A 20,419-nucleotide genomic window follows, 5' to 3' on the forward strand; every position below is an offset into this window, starting at 1 on the left:
CACTGATTGTTTTCTGCATAAACTTTCCTCTTCTGTCCGGCCAGCATCTGGTGTGTGCCACAGGCATCATATGGAGCAACACAGTCTGTGTGTGAGAGCAGTGCGTGAAGTGTTGGTCAGCAGGTGAACAAAAATGTAGAATAAAAATATATTCACAGACAAAAGGGAGGTTTTCTAGTTCTGAGCCAGTCTGAGACCAGGTTTCTATCCGAGAGTCTCCAGATGGTTTCTTTGGTTTGTTGAACTGGAGGCCTGATCCTAGGGAGCCCTGAGGCCTTCACACTGGTCCAGACAGAATGTTTGAGGCTCACTTCCCTTCTTATTAACCCTCCATCCTTTCATTGCTGCAGTCTTTTTCGAGTCTTTTAACTTGTCTGGCTTTGTGAAGGCACATTAGGCAAAACTGTTCAAAAGTTCACAGAAAGATTCAGGTGTTTTCAGGAGGCGTCACACTAAGAAACCAGCTGATTTCAGACTTCTGACAGTCTGGACAGATTTCATTGGCTGATAGTTTTCACCATCTATCGGCACAGACTGTATGTCTCATAAAAACTGTTGCACAGCCATGATGTGAACCCCTCCTTACATTCACAGGTCAGAGGTGTCAGTCGGGGCTAGGAAGTGCTCTCTCTTTTGTCGTATTTAGGAACATAGTCCCAGCTGTCCCTCTTGAACTCCTCCTCCTCCTTCATCTTGTGGAAGTCCCTCTTAAAGAAACCAGCCTGAGAGACAGAGGAGAAACAATTAACAGTTTATATATTGTACTGTATCAGTAACCCTAAATCACACAATACTCCAGTTTACTGTGGTATATTACTACCCTGTATCACATAACACTGCCGCATTTTAAATTGCAGTGTATCAAGACATTGTATTGCTTTGTTACATATACTTTAGGTTATCAATACCATATACTGTATCACTATATATTTACTAATATTGTGATATAATGCAGCTTATCAGCACCTTCTGTTGTGACATAATGCAGTTTATAGTAATTTATTACATTGCATTATACTAGATTTAATTTATCAGTACACGTGATGGCTGTTTATCAGTTTTTCATATTGTGATCAGTGTAACTTGGCAAATTATCTCTTCAGATTAACATGACAGCCTGATACATGCTGATCTGATACATCAGCATGGTCGATATTATCAGTATCTGTGGCCAATACGTAGTAGGAGAGAAACTGCAGTACAGAAATTGAAATTGAAAGAATGTTTTTTGTAACATTTGCTCAGCAGTCACAAAGTTTATTCTTCAGTTGTTAAATGTCATCAAATCAAAGGTATCTATTTAAAGGACTTTATGTTTACAAAGGAAAAGTGATATTTACCTTCCACAGACACCAGATGAGAGCGGCCAGGATCATCAAACCCAAAATTAAACTTACGACGATGATGAAGATCTTCACCACTGTTGAGGGTTTCTGTGTGAAAAGAGCTTCCACTACCACCTAAAATGTAGCACATACATTATGATTAATTTTTAACTACAGTTTATTATTATTACACTACTTTTTACCTTACACTAATTCAACTATTGCAACTCTGGAAATGCTCCGTTTTGTACAGAACGTGTGATTGGCTGCTGGGTGTTGTACCTGTGCCATAGGTTGTTTCTGGACGAGGACAGTGTGAGGATCTTCTCGGGGGGATGACATCATAGCTGTGCTCTCCAGCAGCATGATACCCTGTCGACCCTGAGATGGACACATGTGGACAGACAGTTTTTAAATGTTGCCAAATGTTGTAAAACTTTTTTTTTATTTCTTAAAGTACCAATTTTAAGTTGTTTAAGAGTCTTCTCACATCAGGCTATAAAAACAATTTGTTTTTGCAACTGGCCTAAATAGAGGTTAAAAACAATTGTACAAAGCTACACAACACCAGAGAGATGCTTTACATACAGCATGTGAGCAAAGAGAAATTAAACTTGAGTCCCAGTTTAACATTCTATTATTTATTGCTGTTTAACATTATTAAATAGGCAGAAGAATTCACAGAAGCTGTGTCACTAATGCGGGAATACAGTTTAGTTCGTACTAAAACACATAGAAGATTTGGTTTTATTCAAAAAGCTTTTGGAATTAAGAAAAGCCACAGTGCAAGACATGATCACCCACAATATTTTCAACTTCTGCAAAGAAAATGGATGCTTTAATTGATCCTTTCTTGTCAGACTGTGCCACTGTAGTCTTTCATGTCTGAACAACTCTCGATCAATTACCAAATTTTTCCTGACATGTTCATATTTTGTTTTTCGTATTTTTTCTATGTGTTTGTGTGATGGAAATATTTGTTGGTATTGTGTTTGAAAAGTTGCTCTCCTCAAACTGCCACTTGGGTGAAAATAAAGTATTTTTAAGGGAACTGAAACTCAACACTTCCTAATGTTTCCTAACACAAGCCTTCCAATAAAAACAACAATGTGGTTTTTACTCTAGAGCAGCTGCAGATGTGCTGACATGCAGTTACTCTGTGAATCATTGTTTTTTCACTGCCTGTGCAGAGAAGCTGTATGAATTCAGGCAAACTACTGTATTATGGCAGTACTAATCAATAATCAGTCTAGTCATTAATCACTGGACTTAGCTTCAGCTTTAATCAGCTTTTCTGATTAAAGATTAAAGTCTGTACATTGGTCAGTTATATATGCATCAATATCAACAACTGAAAACTTTACTGAAATGAGCTGAGTAGAAGAAGAGATCGAAACTCCTCAACCTAATGGTGAGTCAGTGAAAACATTCAGTAAAATCCTGAAAACGTATCAGTGTTGCATAAAAGCATGTCTTACCGGAGCTTGCAGCAACACATTGGGGTTCAGTCTGATTTCCAGTTGGATGGTGGCATCTCTTCCTGCCTCCAGGTTACCAAGACGACACACTAGTCGTTCACACAAGTTGTCGCCACGGCCACAAAACTGCACACACACAAAGAAAAAGTCGGTCTGTGTCGTTCCTACATTGAACTTTAGTTAGACAAAGATTTAAGTATTAAGGATTATTTTTGCATTGTAAAGAGACCTTGGTCAGTCATCACTATTTCAGTACCACATACCATTATGCGGGAGGAGGTGGAGGAGAAGAAAAAGACGAGTTGCTTGATGAAGGAAGCTTGAGGAACGTCACAGTCTTCAATTACTGAAATAGTGGTGTTGCTGATTGAACACACACCATGAGACGACTGCAAAGGCAGAAAATACATTCATTAATATCATATAAACACTGTACTACCACTGATGTTTTCATTTACCACGACTAAGACCACTACTAATAACAATACTACTGCTACTACTATGACTAGGACTATTACCACAAGTATAACTGCTACTACTATGACTAGGACTATTATCACATGTATAACTGCTACTTCTAATACTCCTTGAACCAACAAAACATCATATTTTTTACTTTAGAATCTGTGTATCATACATTCACTTTCTTTTACTCAATTTAAAATGAAAATTTTCGTTTCCAAAACCAAAATGAAAAAACAGATAACTGTTTGTTTATCAATTTCCCATTTTGTGCTCAATAACACAGACCCATTTTCATTTTTCCATTGGGAATTAGTGACATGTTGTGCCAAAAAGTGACTGTCTGCCAGAAACTGACTGCTGTTCATGTGCACAGCCTGTTAAAAAAACGTAGCGCTCAGTTTGTCTATCCATCTTTTTTTGGTATCAAACCATTATAAAGTGTAAAAATTGTACATTAAATATGTCCCTGTGGTAATAGCAATGGCATGTTTTTTTTAATTTGAAGGTTTGAGCAAATTTTAACTAAATAATCGTAGTAGCAGTAAGAGGAACCTGATGTCATGTAAGATTTAAAAAAATTTAAATTAAAGCAGTCCTCGATCGTAACAACGCTGTGTTTTGGAAACAAAATTGAAAAAAATGTTTTGATTTTTCGTTTTAAATTGACAAACGAATGAATTTAGGATTCCTTAGGCACTTCATATTTGTTAATACTCTTAACTTAGATGAAGATCAGATCTTCATAATTTTATCACAAATTAATTACTGTATGTGCATTGGAGCTAAGACGGCACAGACAATGCAGTGCAAATGGGTATTGCACAGACAAATTGTAAATTGTATTCACAGTGCTGGATGTCAAGTCTTCATTGCATGGTGAGGAAGTATTATAGTACAGCTTGGTTTCTCTGCTTCCACTGCTGACAGCACTAATGCTGATAGTCCTGGTCATACCTGCCAGTCGACCACCTGCAGCAGTCTGTGTCGGTAAGGTTCGAGGATCTTCGGTAACGCAATGTCAACCACAGTGTCTACTGACCTGCTGGGACCAGAGTTTAACACCTGCAGACAGATACAACAGCAGATATAGTCAAAATGAGAAAAAACGGCCCTGCAACCCAAAAAGCATATTCTGTACATTTAGGTAATAGAAGATAATACAGACAGGGTCTTGTCATGTTTATGGGGAGCTGAAAAGACATTCTCCTCTGCATTTTTCCAAAAACTTTGTAACTCGTCATTCAGCCAATTAAGCACTGCTTTAGGCAGTGCTAATTGAAGATCTGATCTTCAATTAGCACTGCCTAAAGCAAATATGCATGTCTATATGTGTCTGTTGACACACACATCACTCCATTGAGTTTGTATGTGATTATCTCCACTGTGTGTTCTTCTAGAGAATCTTCTGATCTAGACTGACATTCACCTTGTATGTGTAATTGAATCTTTCTGAGTAGCAGTCAACTGGAGTCAATTCTTCATCTCCAAAAACAAAAGAGGTGGGAGTCACAAAACTGCAAACAGAGACAAACATACAGTGAGACAAAAACAAGAAACTAAAACCTTTTTTAAATCTCTTCTTGCATACTGTTAAACTGCACTGAAACTATTTGTTGTTAAGCTTTAGTTTTACTTGATCTTTTATATCTTTGATATTTTAAAAACTTTGTTAAGCCCAGAGAGAAATAGTTTTGTGTTACAGCTGTTGTTCACATGGACAAAGAGTTGAGTTGTCATTTTATCTTAGATCAGAGGACATTTGTTTTATCACAAATATGATAATGATTTTGTGCTGATTCTAATTTGCTGGAAAAAGATTGTTATGCTTTTTCACCCATGGATGTTGATGTTGATTCCATATTTAAGAGGAAGGAGGAGACTGAGCGAGTTGTCTTGGAGATACTCCACCTTCTCGTAGTTATCACTGAAGAGAAAACAGATTTTATACATTAACACATAATTTATATGCAATAAATAATTGCAGCTTATCTCTTTGCCTGAAAGTGAGCTACACCAAATAAACACAAACTAAATATGACTTTAGAAAGTTTAGTTCAAGAATGAGAATTTTCTATTGTGCTTTCCAAATTTCATCAATGTAAAGTTTGTGAGGACTTTCCTCTATTTTGGCAATGAGGGGCCCTTACCTGCTAGCATTGACATGGATCTTGATGTCACCAGGTGTGCTGTTTTGGTTAACGTCTAATAGGAAGCTGATATTCAACTACAAGAAAGAGGACATTGCCAGGAAATTGAAAATGTTTTTACATTTCTTATGTCTCAGAATGACATACCAAGCAGGATGATGACTCACTTAATCTCTTTCACTTTGAAATCTAAACTACTGTTGTGACTTAATTCCTTTACTGTAAATTAATATTTGCCTGTAATGTTACAGGTACAGTTACAGAACCTTAAAACTGTCATCCTCTGCCTGATGTTAGAAGAGGAACTCCAATGTTCAACAGTCTCTTTCACAATATTTATTATTTATTATTATTTTTTCAAAAAAACAACTGAGATTAAAGAAATGCAGCAAATTATCTTCTGATGAAATATAAGCTGGAGGGAGCAATATTAAAGTTCTTGTTAGCAGTATCTGTCTGACAGTCAATTACTTTGTCCAGACTGCATGCTCACAGTCCAATCTAAGATGTCCGCCACAATAAAATCTACCTTTTAAACATCTTTATGTGGCCTTATTCATGTATGCATCTAGTTCTAAGTGCTGCTATACTGAAGTACACCCTCACTGAGAGGCTAGCATGGCTGTACAATCCTAATGTAAAATATTTTCACAAATTGTCTGGCTAAGACTTACCTGGGAACCTGCTGGGAGGAGGAGGCTGGTGACACTGCAGTCAACTTCCACCATCGTACTGTTGGCTTCCTGTGTGACGTCACAACTTACTACATTGTCCTCCTGCAAAAACAGATACACAGGGAAATGTAGTGTGCACATCTCCACCTATATCTATTGTATTTCATACAAAGTAGCATCTTAAAATTTTCTGTAGTACAAACCTACACTTTAAATAGCCACCCATAACTGCAGGTGTTACCAAATTAACCAAGACCTAACATGACCTCTGACTCCTTAAGCTGCCCAATCAGCACAACATGCACTCACATTTTGCAGCACTTTAATATATTGGACACTGTCTGGGAAACGCAACGTCAGTCGTGGCAGGAAGGCGTCATCTCCTGAGTTTAGCAAGGAGGTTTTCAGCATGATGGTGTCTCCAGAACCCAGAGAAAAGTACAGTTGTTGACTGAGGAGAAACAAGACAAACATCAAACATCAACAAACATTAGGGCTAGGCAATAGAAAGGATATTAACACATATTGCAAATGGTCTGACCAAATTAGTAAAATACAGTGGATTCGTCTTTGTAATCTTCTCTGTGTGTGTGTGTGTTTGTTCTTACTGTGGCAGCACTAGTTCAGCTGACAGCTGCATATTGGTCGAACAGTTCACCAGAGAACAGGAACGAGTAAAACTTGTCTGGTAGAGAGAAAGCGACAGCAGGTTTATTAATGGTGTCAATAGTAGTGATGAACCAAGCATCATTCTTTTTACTCTTATGGCACCACACCTGACTACTTTGACTTCTGTACTGGGTAAACCCTAACCCAAACCCTCTTACACACAATGACTAGTGTCTTGATGACTAACTCCAGCTGTAAATTCCTCAATGTTAACTCCTTTTGCTGTGTTTTTATGAATCAGTGGGACATTGTATGGACACAGGATGAGACGACTGATGTTGGTTAATGTGCTGCAGCTGTAAACACTTCTGGATTAGCAGGAGGCCATTATCAGTGTGTGTTGTGGAGCTGAAATCAGATTAGCAGCTTCCTTCCTGATCAGACTGATGATAGAAAGACACATCTAATACCAAAACTGGTCCAACAGGAAACTTGTTGGGTTAGCTATCACATTTTGCTTGTATTTGCTTGTTTCATTGCTATGACACAGTGCTGCAAATTTTCATCAGTTTGTTTTAGTCTCTCTTGATTTCTCCATAATACTGCAATACTGCCAGTTTTCAGACACAGTCTCTCAAGGTCTAGGTTTTTTTCTAATAATTGGAATACACTTTAATAATAAATCAATAAATAAGTACATCGACAGAATCAAATGCTAAGCAATTTTAAAAGGGCTATTTGCAATAGTAATAGATATTAATCAAACCTAGACTACAACACCAAGCTTTCTTTTTCTTTTATATATTTTTAGAAATTAGGTACATTGTTAAAGGTTTATTTACCTACAGTACTATTTAGCATTAGCCTGCACCGCTGCTATGTGGTTAATGTTAGCACTGTTCTGTACCTGGTTGGTAATGGTATTCTGGTGTCCTGGCTTTTGCTGCAGAATGGGTTTTAATGGAGGAAAGATTTTCTTAGCAGCTCTGCGTGGGTTTGTTTCTCTGAGACCATAGGAAGCCTCAAAATGGACTGGAGTAAAAATGTCCCTCACATCTTTCTGTGGGAGGAAGACACAGGTGTGAAAAACATTAACATTACTAAAGCTATTCGAATCATTTATTAAAATTCTAAAAGAAATTACATTTATGTCATTGTTTTTTTTTTTTGACATGTGTGAATTTGTTACCCTTTGGTAAACCAAGTGTGAAGCACAGGTGAGTTGTCCATGTCGAGCTTTCACACGCCCCCTTGTGCTATTAGACGACCCATTACCATGGAAATAGAAACGATGAGGAAAGGATGGTTTATGGAAAAGGTCAGAGGTCAAATTATATTGAAGATCTAAAGAATAAAGGAAAAGAACAAACTTAATTAAATAGCAATAGGTAAAATATGTGTCACTGAGCACTCGCTAAATCTTTCCCTGAAATAAAAATTGTTTTGTGAATGTAAAAGACACAGTGAAAAGTTTGTTTTACTTCAATTTAAACACTATAACAGCTAACAATACCTATGGCTCCGTTGAACTGTCTGGACCTGACACTGAAGCAGACAGTGACATTGAAGCAGACAGTTGGAGTCTTGTGTTCTTGACATAGGGTTACTCGCTGGTCAATCTGCTCAGGAAGCATAAGAAATGCTTTCACCTGAATCACTGGACGAGTCCTGCAACACAAAGGACACTTTCAGATAAATTATTATAGAATCATTAATGAATCGAAATACAGATACGAATCCCTGAGGACAAATATCTGGAAAGAAAACAGTAGATGGATTTTCAATTATTATCATTATTTTTTATAGTAGCAGAAATTAAAAACAATTTAAATTCAAATTCATTCTAACTTTTATTTTTACCCACTTGCTGTAACAACTGAATTTCTCCCACAGGGATCAATAAAGTGTATATAAGAAGAAGCCATGTGATATTTGGGTTCATTAGATGACAAACAAGACTTGTTTTGGTCTTTTCATTTCCTTTTTTTGTTTTGTTTGTTCATTTTTTTAGTGATTACCTAATGAGGCTGTAGCTGTAAGTGTGTATTTCTCAACTTTAATCTACATAATCAATAATAAAATATAATAAAAATTAAATATGAATAATATCAAAATAATGGTAATGGTAATAAAAATCGATTCTATAAACAACTCTAAAAAAGTGTCAGAGCTACAGCTAGAACATTTCTAGCTCCCATATGAACAGAAAGCATCAGTGAGTTTTTACCTGAGAACCACGGCAGAATCTGAGAGGAATGCACCAACTGCTACATCTGTAGAGACAGAAACAGATCACAGTGCCTTAAAGGAGATTTAGTGAGAACAGAGATGTATCATATAGCAGCTGTTATAACACAGGAAATTGTAGTTGTGGCAGTTTAGGTTACCCTGGTAGCCATTATCATCAATATCAACACCAGAGCTTAGCGACTGGCCGAACATCCTGAGGTTATATCCCAGGGTGGATCCTGTAATCCTCTGTGAATACAAACACACACATATTATGCTAGATATCACAGAGCTGGTAATGCAATGTAACTAAACTTGTACTATGTTGCTACCTTTCACAGGGACATTTTATAGTTTATGTTACAAAGTAAACAGTCGTTAATCAGCTAGTACTAATATTATAAAGTGTTTTTTTTGTGTTTTTTACCTGAGATGGAGTTGGTGAGATGCCTTCCTTCCTGCCGTTGTATATGTAGACAGCTCCTTTTAGATCATCTTCCTGTGGGGCACCAATCGCCACATCTATAAGAAAGACAGATTTTAATATAACTTACAAACTCACTTCCTTTCTACAATAAGTCACTGGTTTGTGTTGATCTTCCCAATAACTGCTGTATGATATAAAATGCCGTAGGTCGCAGATCCTTGTCAAGGACCCAAGCCCCCTGGTCTGCATGGGTCTTTGGTGTGGATACCCTGTATAGCATATGCTATATTGTTGTTGCTATGCTGCCATACTAGCTGCCCTGTGCAGTCTGTATGTTGTAGTGTTGCTATTTTATGTTGATGTTTAATGTTAATGCTTAATGCTATTGCTTAACTGGTGTTTCATGTTGAGCTGCCTGCTTGATATAATGTTTTGTTGTTTTCTTAGATGCCTGGTATTTTCTGTTTCGTTCTTCTGTTGCTACCTCATCTGTTATGTAGTTGCTGAACACAGTATTGTTTTATGTTGCTACTGCACTGTACTGCCTGTTTTTTGCTGTGCTATTTTCCATTTTGTATTATGTTGTGGAGCCCAAAACAAATTTCCCTAAAGGGACAAATAAAGTTAATCTTTACAACTATCTTCATGCATAGATAATTACCCAAGACATATTCTCGGGAATATAACTAAAAATAATCCACTCTATCTAATAGCTGAGATAGTTTGGTCTAACTTTCCCCATAACCATGTGTGGCTAAAACAAAAACAAAAAACAAAAATCACTCAGTAGGATGAATATATTTAGGATTAGTACATAAATGTGAAAACACCAGCATGGTGCTTTAATATTATACGATTATCCTTAGATTTGAAGGTCTGAAAGTAAAGTTTTAGGATCAAGCTACTAGAACACACACACACACACACACACACACACACACACACACACACACACACACACACACACACACACACACACACACACACACACACAGCTTCAAAGAGCCTTTAATCTAACTGGGGCAGATTAGAAGGCAGGGTCAGTTACAGCGTAGCAGTGGTTTGTCATTACATTTTTAATTAACTTAATGACACACTCCACCCCTGAAACATACACAGATAGACAGGGGTCTCTGTGGATGTGAGGGCGGTGTGTTAAAACCAGAGTGATGTTTTTTAGTTATTATCAGGAAGTAACAGTTACAGTTGTTGGGTGGGCTGTACACACAAAAATACATACTGCTGGTACTGTTAGATTGTTTAGGACAATAACTTTCGTAGAAGTAATACAGTGGTATTAGTAACATATCAAACGCAATTTGTGATATAGTACAGTAATAACTACTGCTGAAACAGCAATAATAGCGGTAGAGGACGCTCATTAAATATCATCAATAGTAGTTGCTGTTACCATTGTAACCGTCATCATCCAGGTCTCCGAGGTCAGCAATGGTTTCTCCAAAGCGGGCTGCATAGGCATCACTGCCACTGAGCTGAAACTCTGCCTCCAATAGTTTCGCCTGAGAAAGAGTAATTTTGTGAGGAAACAGCCTGATGCACCACCAGTCATGTTGGCTCCAAACTGATCCCATGTTAATATCGCCTGCTCACCTGCCCTTGGTTGATGTAAACATGGACTCGTCCTTCCTCCCTAGTCAGACCTGTTGCCATCGGAGCACCAACTAACAGATCTGACAAACCATCAGCATTCAGATCAACTGCACACAGACTGGACCCGAAGTAAGATCCCAGCTACACAAACACATACAAAGTGAATACACAGCTCTGCATTGAATGAAAGATGAAAAAATTAAAGATGATAATGCAATGAAAAGTGAAATGAAAGTCTTTATTCACCTCTCTTCCAGACACCTCAGAGGCGATTTGCAGCATGGTGTTTTCTAATGTAAATATGAAGACCTGCACACAACAGAAACACACACATTTCAACCACAGCAACTCTATAACACAATTATCGATAAAATCAACGGAATGTCTCCCAAACATGATCAAGATGAAGTCAGGTTTAGTGCTTTTAGACAGACTGTTTAAATGGGTCCTACCTTGCCCTTCTGCTTGTACTGTGGAGCTCCACCCACCACCTCCACAGTAGCAGGACCCAAGAAGTGACCGGCTCCAACTGAGTAACCTAAATAGCATCGGCACACAATGACGCATATTCAGAATTTTGCAGTGGTGAAAAATAAGTACATAGAGTAATTTTTGCTGATTTTTATGCTACTTTCTACTTCAACTTGACTGCAATTCAGAGGGAAATATTGTACTCTTTACTCCTTATTTTTGATTCATTCAAACAGAAATATCCCCTTTATACTTCTTAAATAATTTCATTAATATAGCTATTTGTGACTTAAACACACTTATTTCACAGAAACAGGGCTTTATTTTTCCATTTATTCCCATAAATCAACTCACTACCCAATCAGATTCATGTTCTGACCCTACTGAAAGGTCACAGGGTTCACTGAAACTGTGAAACCACAAAGCTAAATGGCTCATTTTCATAGCTCAACACTTGATGTCACTTGATGTGCTTCATGCAAGAACAATTGTATTATTCTTAGTATGATCATCATCATCATCATGACATGGTGAGAAAAGATGTTTTCTTCCAGTAGCGTAAGAAAGAAGAAACGTGTTCCGCTAAAGAACATCACACCTCTCTGCTGAGCTTCCTGTTTAACGTGTTCAAGAAAACGTGTGTTTATGTGCTGAGGAAAGAACTTGACTATGAGGTTTTAGATATAGTTGCAATTAAATTTAAGACTTTTTAATGCATGATACTTAGGAGTAGGAGAAAGTATCACTGTACAAACACGGTACGGTGTGATTAAAGGAAACCACACAACTGCAGCTGTATAAAAAATGATTTCCCAGAAAGTCAAATATTAAACTGAAACTGAGATAAGTAACACATGCACAGCCTCACAGTGTTCTCTCAGGTTTGCTTTTGCTCTCACTTTACTCTGATCACTCATCCAACCCCCTCAAAAAAAAAACCTGCAGAAGAGTTCAGCACACACATCACAGCATGTTGTATTAAAATATGTTTAGCTTGAGCCCAAGTCTAAAACTCCTCATCCCTTCAACATTTAAAACCGGTTCAATGACCAAGTGATGCAGAATTTATACCTATCTCACAAAGACCACTTTTTAGTGGGCACAGCAGCTACTTTTCTTATAACTGATAAAAAAATTTAAAATCCACCAGTGATGCAGCAAATTCTGACAGAAAATAGTCTTATTTAAGATCATTAAACTTTTCAACTCAGTGTTGTTTTCCAGCAGTAATATTGTTTCTATTCATCCACAATGCGCCAAATACATTCTTTCCATAAATGATGAATCCAACAATGTTACTATTCCATGTCTGAAAAAGACCCTGAGCAGCTGGGGTGCTTACACAACTCCAGCAAAAATAAAAATAAATGTGGTTGAATCCACACTAGGTCTGTGGAAAACAGTGATATAGTTTAATATGGTAAAGGTTACAAATCTGATAACAACTGTCTGAATTGTCTGGGTTTTATGCAGCTGAATCCTAATGCACCTTCAAAACAGGAAAGAAAGCAACAGCAGCAGCTTGAATTCTCAATGAGACACAAGAAGCATTCAGCCACAGTACTGCTTTGGAGTCTGCAGCACTTTGACAGTGTCCAGTTACCAATGCACAATCACTGTAGTTATGTCCATGAGTCTGAATTAAATTTGGATTAAAACTAACTGGACTCTACTGGTCACAGCTGTACTTAATAAAACTGAAGCCTAGGATAAATGAAAACCACATTCTGTGTAGAAAGTGTTAAGTTTCTCAAGTAAATTCATGTAACAACCAATCATTCACAAACACTGGTGATCTTGGGAAAAAAAGATTTCCGTTAATAAGAAAAAATATATTTTCCTATGGTTATAAAAAGTCCTTAAATATGTGCTAATATTACAAAAAAAACAATCAGTTGTACTACTAACTAACTGGTATTACTTTTTTTTGTATGTTCAAGTGAACACTTGCTACAGCTGCTGATGGATACATCCACAGAAAGAATGTGTATACTGCTGAAAGAAATTATACACAAATAATGGTTGTACAATAGGTATTAGAGGTATATTGGTAAAAGTAGCCACATGTGTACAATTTACCCAGGTAGCTTCCGAAGCCGACAGCTCCTGAATCATCGTCCAGGTATACCGAACTCCCACCGCTTGATGTGTTAAAGACCAGGACGGAACCCGTCCAATAAGATGTCCCTGGAGCCCCCATGATGATCAGATCCTGAGAGAGATGGGCAGATTTTCAGGATCGCTATTATCTCTATCAAGCTATGTTATAGGTACATCTACTTTTATCTCTACAAATTCAATTCAACTTAATTATATCTGTATAGCACTGAATCACAACAGAGGTCATCTCAAGGCACTTTACAGTGTTGAAGGTTTAAGATCTTACAAAATGTAACTGTGTACAGAATTATATATAAAACCTAACTACCCCACTTGAACGAGCACTAGGTGACAGTGGAGAGGAAAAACTTCCTTTAACGGTAGAAACCTCCAGCAGAACCAGTACAGAAATCAAAGAATCTGAATTTCTGTCATGTTTGCTGCTTAACAGTAGAAGTTGATAGAATCATCATTTCAAAAACAAGGAAATGACAGGGCTGGTTTATATTTCTAAAATGGTAAAATTTCTACATAAAAAAAAAAAAGAAAAGGTCCAGATGGCCTCTGTGTGCTTCAGAATTTAAACACTAAGTTATAAATAAGACATCAGTGAAGGATCACACTGGGGCTGCTTGTGAAAACAGTGAAGACAAATAGGATTTAATAGGTCCTTGTTGCCTGTGTGTTACTGACCTCTGTCAGGAAGTTGGAAATACCGGCCTGACATGACCCATAATCCTCACCAAACTTCCTCTGGTGGTCTGAAAGAGACAGACATATGCTATGTTCACATTGTAGAGCTTAATTTTTTAGTGTTGATGGTTTTTGTTCAGTGACTGTATCCAACTACAGTGTGAACTGTAGTTAGTGCTTGGTTAGGATATACTCCTTCCAGTTTGGTTCAAACATATATGGAAATAGCCCAGATCTGATATGAAAAAAATACAAATTTGGTTTGTTCCCACCTCAGTGATAAGAATCTGTAGTGTAAAACAGCATTATGACCATTTTAGCTTCTGATATATTTCCCTAAATGTCAAAGAATTATACGTCTATGCTACCAGTTGTTAGCAGGATGGGGTGAGGAAGCAGACTCAAATAACAGTTACCAAGAAGAAAATTTTAAATTTGTAGATTATCATATGAACACTCTTGGCTAAGTATACTAGAACACATTATCTAAGGTTTTTACTCTATCTTTCTGCAGTAGAGTTGTGATCACCTCATGTTTAAGAACAGACCATATGTGTTTTCATACCCTTATTTCAGATCATACTTATATTGTGTGTGAGTGTGTGTGTACCTTTGTAGCACGGGATCATATATTGGGAGTGAGTCAGGTCATTGTTGTAGAGATAACAGACTCCATGGGGAAGCTTGTTGTTCTGACGGTCTTTACTTAAGTAGTAAACATTCTTCCAGAGATGAGCACAAGCCTGGACACGCACACACAAGCACACAAGCATATGATATGGACTCATTACTGACAATAATACAATCACAAGCTAGCAGCACAGTGTTGTTGTTCCCATGACCCATATCATTGCAATAGAAAGAATGTTTGACTATGAAATAGTCACTGTGAGGAGACAGCAGCTGGTGGTATATATTTTTGATTACTAAATTTGTGATCAGTTACAAAAGTAGTGTGCATACACTTGATCATAGTGAGCGTGTGTGTGTGTGTGTGTGTGTGTTACCAGGATTTGTCCTCCACTGTGTTCAGGTTGTCTGGATAAACTGACTCCCAGCCACTGCTCATCATTCTCTGCTTCACACGTCTTCTTTCCACAGTCCAATGGCATTTCTGCGCGCACACACACACACAAACTAATTTAAATATTTGTGCCACCACAGGTACTGTGTACTGTTTACATTAATACGAGACATGTCTCACTAGCAAGGCAAAACTTTTGCACTTATGAGTACCAAATTATCAGCAGAATCAGAAAGTAATTATGTACTGCATTTAAGTGTAATTCTAAGATACTACTTAAGTATTAGTAGTATCCCCTTTGTCCTAAGACACTAGATTTAGGAGGGTAATATTGTACTTTTCTATCTTCATTACATTTATCAGACAGCTTCGGTTACTTAAATTATCAGACACCCAAAAAAACAACAACAAAAAAAAAGTATAAAATGAATGAAGCATTAACTTCACAACAGTGTCTGTGGTCCATATTTGAGCATTCGCCAAAATCCAATCTTATCAACAGTTTGAACAGGCATTATGTAGTGTGGTCCAGCCTTTCACATGCGTGTTCTGTAGATAATGCTTTTTATCTTTTGCTTTATCTTGCACAAATAATGTGCACTTGTTTCCTGTGAAGGACATGTTAGTAGTTGAAATGCTGGACAACAAAACAAACACACAGTGACAGAAACACACCAGCACGTATTCTGTGGCAGGTGCGGGACTCATCTGTGATGCTGCAGCGGTAAATAGCTCCTGGAGATCGTACATGTCTACCAGTGGATGAGTTTGCTGCTGGAGCTCCAACCACCAACCTGGGAGGAGGAGAAGAAGGGATGGAGAAAAGGGAAGGAAAAGAGGAAGAGGGGGGAAAGGCAGTTAGTTCCTCTTAGTTCAGTGTTTAAATGGCATGTGTGTGTAAGGCAACAAAGCGCTTCTGTCAGTGAAAAGAAATGGGTAATTAGCATTCACCAAGAGCACAAACACACACACTCCACATAACCTTTCTGTTAAGAGATGGCAGCTAATGAACCAGCTCTATAAGTATTTTATCTTAAAAGTCATTCCTCAGAAGATTCCTGATCAAATCCATAATGCAACATCAAGTAGGTTATTTCCTACAGAAGTGATAGGAGCCGAGCTCTTTGCCTCTTCTCCACCCCATTATTGAGATCAACACACCTAGATGTTGAATAAAACAAGCTGTCATGCAGGTCATGCATGATTTTAAAATTCACAAAAGCTGCTAAATACATAACTGATTCAAGTAAAAGGTTCAATAGTAGATCAATACATGAAGAGCAGATAGACAAAGAATCAATATAAGATCAGCAGTAGCTCAACAGAGGATAAAGAGCAGTTCAATGAACGATCAATAGAGGATCAGTAGCAAATCACTAGCAGATCAATAAAATATTAAGAGCTGGTCCATAGTGGATTAATAGAGAAGGGTTAGATATTCAGTAAACAGGAATTTACTGATTAATAGTATCTCAATGGCAGAGGACCAATAGAAAATTACAAGAGGATCAAATGCAGATCAGTAAGTCAATAGAAGATCAATAGCAGGTAATATATCATACCAGCGGTGATGTCCATGGCGATTTAGCAGGACTGAATATCCAAACATGGAAGAGGCTTGACCACTGAACTCAAGGCTGTGCTCTTCATCCAGATTGTATCCTGCTGCAAGATACACCAGCCCCAGGACCTGAACCAGGATCCAACAGTAGCGCCAACACATGCTGGCTGCTGACTGACCCAAACTGGAGGACATCAATAAACATTAAAGACACCCATTAATTAAAAAACAATTAACATAATATCAGAAAAACATTAAGTCAATCCAGAAAAGCACCATGTATCATCAGCTGCTTGTGTTATTAATCTATGTTGCAGTCTTTAAAAACTCCTTTTTTACTAACATTTTGTTCACATATCTTTATTTAGATTCTCATCCTTTATTTGAGGTATTTAAATACATCCTCTTGTGTTTTCTGACATTTTATAAGCAAAACAATGAATCAATCTAGACAAACCGTGCTGAAAATACCTCTAGTGGCAGCTCTACAGCATATTTATTAAACTGTCAGACAATGTGGACCACTTCAATTAAAGCTTAGACCGCCTTTGTTGAAGTAGATAAGATTGGTTGATTGATATCAATCTCACTACACCCAGTGAGTCAGTTAGCTTAGCTTAAGACAGATGAGAAAACTAGATAATTGGGATTTTATCCACTGAGCTTTTATGTAGATTAAGCAAACATGAAGTAACATGTCAATTAGTTCATTAGGCTAGCTACTACACCCTGTTTCAGTCGTTATGCTAAACTAACCTCTCCTGCTGTAAAAACTATTTTTCAACTTATAAAGTTAATGTGGAGTTTGACTGCAGATGACCTGCCGCCCCTTATTTCCAGGAAATAGTTAAGTGGTCAAACATATGACTAAGGAGGTCTCCCTAATTAAAGGTCCCAACTGGAGGAGGATTTTCCCCAACTAAACTAAAGTTTAGGTTATTACTCATCTATAAGGTATTAGCAAACGATTTCTAAAATAATCTCATTGAAGCCATTAATTACAATATAAGATTTGCCCAGGTCCCTAAATGTCTCTGTCCGACCCTGTCAACTGAATATGATCAATAAGTGATCATTTAATTATTTCTAAGGACTGATAGTTGATTTTCACCACTGGACAGAAGTTGAGCTAAGTTAATAAAGATTAACATTAATTAAAACTTGTTTTTTAATCTCACAAACTGCTCATTTATCAGAAAAACTTAGATTTGAAGACAGAAATGTGTCGCATTGAAGCAGACAGCGTGTTTAGTGTTTTAATGACAGAAAACTTTTCTAGATCTTAAGTTTTAACCAACTGTCCATCACCGGCTAACTAACGGTCCATCACCGGCTAACTAACGGTCCATCACCGGCTAACTAACGGTCCATCACCGGCTAACTAACGGTCCATCACCGGCTAGCTAACGGTCCATCACCGGCTAACTAACGGTCCATCACCGGCTAGCTAACGGTCCATCACCGGCTAACTAACGGTCCATCACCGGCTAACTGACGGTTCGCTCACCGTTACTCAGACAGCAGAAATCCCGGGTCAGAATGTGCCTCCACTCGGTACCGGTCAAGTGCTGGTTCCGTAGCCGGTAGAGCAGGTCTAAAGAGCCACAGAGTCCGGTTCTCCCTCCTGGTCCCGGGTGAGCCTCGGTCCTGAAACCATCTGTTGCCGCTCCTCAGTCAACCGTTAACGGCTCGTGCGGACTGTCTGCGCGCGGCTGAAGAGGTGCCGGGAGTCGATGACAGACAGAAAACGGACGAAACCGAGTGAGAGACAGTAAAATAAAATAAAATAAAATAAATTAAAACTGAAAATCGGTAAAAAAAACTAAAAAGTGGCTGAAAGTTTCAGGTGAAGTCGGAGAAAACGGAGGAAGGAGCCTCGCTGCAGCTGCACGCGCGTGTGTAACGGTGTTTCCTCTGCGCACCCGCTACGTCCGCTGAGCGCGCGAGGACGCGCACGCGGCACACACGTGTTTGTGTGTGTGTGTGTGTGTGTGTGTGTGTGTCGGGGTGTGTGTGTGTGTGTGTGTGTGTGTGTCGGGGTGTGTGTGTGTGTGTGTGTCGGGGTGTGTGTGTGTGTGTCGGGGTGTGTGTGTGTGTGTCGGGGTGTGTGTGTGTGTGTGTGTGTGTGTGTGTGTGTGTGTGTGTCGGGGTGTGTGTGTGTGTGTGTGTGTGTGTGTGTGTGTGTCGGGGTGTTTCCTCCTCACTTGTCGCTGCAGTGTGAATGAGTGTGTGGCTGTAATCTGATTACACCGTCTGACACACATGCACCACTTCAGTACTACAAACTGCACAAAGAGTACTACAACACTTTACTGCCCTGTTTTATAAATGACACACTGGACTACAACACAGGAACATTATCATCATCATGAAAGTGACATTTCATTCAAGGATCGTTGCAGCCTGCTGGATGCATCATCTTGTGCATCTCACAAACTGAAAACTGAGTCCATAACAAGATGATAACAGCTTTTACCTCCAAGCTTCTCAATTCCTACACACAGCTTCACATATTCTGCGCTATAGGCTGGTCGTGTTTTTGTTTTGTTTCAATGGCAACGAGAACCAAACCAAATAAACAGTCAAAGGAAACAGGATTTCAAAAGAAGAAGAAGAAGCAGAACAAGCCTTTATCTGTCTTATGTCATATGTACATGTTACATGATATAGCTCTGTAATAAGCATAACGCATCCTGCATCAGTGTATTATCATCACAGTTTTACATATTGGTTGTTAATTGGTAATCTGGTGCTCATCTAAATGCAGTAAAAATGACTTTTTAAGGTGGTAAAGGTTTGAAGTTATTAACTTGCATTAGCTGTGTTCATTTGAAGTTCGGAGGAAGAGTATTTGACCTGAAAGTCGAACCATTCTGTGATTCATCCCAGGTCTTCAACCAGTCATCATTAAAGAAATAACCCAGAGAGACATGAAGGAATACACAAAAGGACCATCCATTTCAAATCTAATGTTGTCTCTATATTTACCACATTAGCTAATTTGAACTACTGTGGGACAGTTTTCAGTTTCCGACAGGAAGACGGTTGTGGAGTAGACAGTCTAGTGGGTAAATGCTGGACAGGAACTCGGTACTACATAAACACATACACATTTGCCAAGTGTGTTTGTTGGTATTTCCTGTTAATGACCCTGCTGTTATTATGTTGGAATCTGACCAGCTACTGTTCCCACCCTCCCACACACTGAGTGTCTTTATGTTGTAAAAGTAAAACAAACAAAGAGAAAAACATAACATGAAGCAGACTTATGTTCTGTCCTCTGGGTTTATTTATTATTGTCTCGTATCACCTGGGTGTCCGTAAACACCACGTCCATTGATGAGACTAGAAAAGATAAGCTGTGTCTGAGACTGAACCATCAGTCCTTTTGCTATAAATACCAGCTTAATTGCACATACTGTAAAACCAGACTATAGCACAGTGTGACGTCGCCCAAGCACTATCTTTACCCCTTGAAACCAGTAGTCTGGGCAGTTATCTTTGCTACCTTGGCTCAGATCAAACGCAACACTAACTTAGTGAAAACACCAGACACAGGAGACACACACATCTAATTAGCCAATTAGATGGGAACTGTTTAAGTT

General features: G+C 38.3%; 1 protein-coding gene across 1 annotated transcript; it reads right to left on the reverse strand.

Annotated features, from left to right (window-relative positions):
• Positions 1-363: 363 nt before the first annotated feature.
• itga4 (integrin alpha 4) lies at positions 364-18,778 on the reverse strand. The gene is made up of 29 exons (XM_026376535.1): positions 18,322-18,778; positions 16,816-16,998; positions 15,929-16,047; positions 15,237-15,343; positions 14,840-14,972; positions 14,230-14,297; positions 13,516-13,648; positions 11,418-11,503; positions 11,212-11,274; positions 10,966-11,106; positions 10,766-10,874; positions 9,355-9,449; positions 9,086-9,176; positions 8,926-8,971; positions 8,212-8,366; positions 7,888-8,042; positions 7,606-7,758; positions 6,698-6,774; positions 6,399-6,540; positions 6,090-6,191; positions 5,416-5,492; positions 5,103-5,192; positions 4,695-4,782; positions 4,223-4,330; positions 3,067-3,192; positions 2,804-2,929; positions 1,608-1,706; positions 1,341-1,460; positions 364-722 (listed from the first exon to the last, which is right to left on the reverse strand). The coding sequence occupies exons 2-29, from the start codon at positions 16,974-16,976 to the stop codon at positions 615-617; spliced, it is 3,078 nt and encodes a 1,025-aa protein (XP_026232320.1). The 5' UTR covers positions 16,977-16,998; positions 18,322-18,778; the 3' UTR covers positions 364-614.
• Between the last annotated feature and the right edge of the window lie 1,641 nt (positions 18,779-20,419).

Source organism: Anabas testudineus, chromosome 21 (assembly GCF_900324465.2).
Source record: "Anabas testudineus chromosome 21, fAnaTes1.2, whole genome shotgun sequence".
NCBI lineage: Eukaryota > Metazoa > Chordata > Actinopteri > Anabantiformes > Anabantidae > Anabas > Anabas testudineus.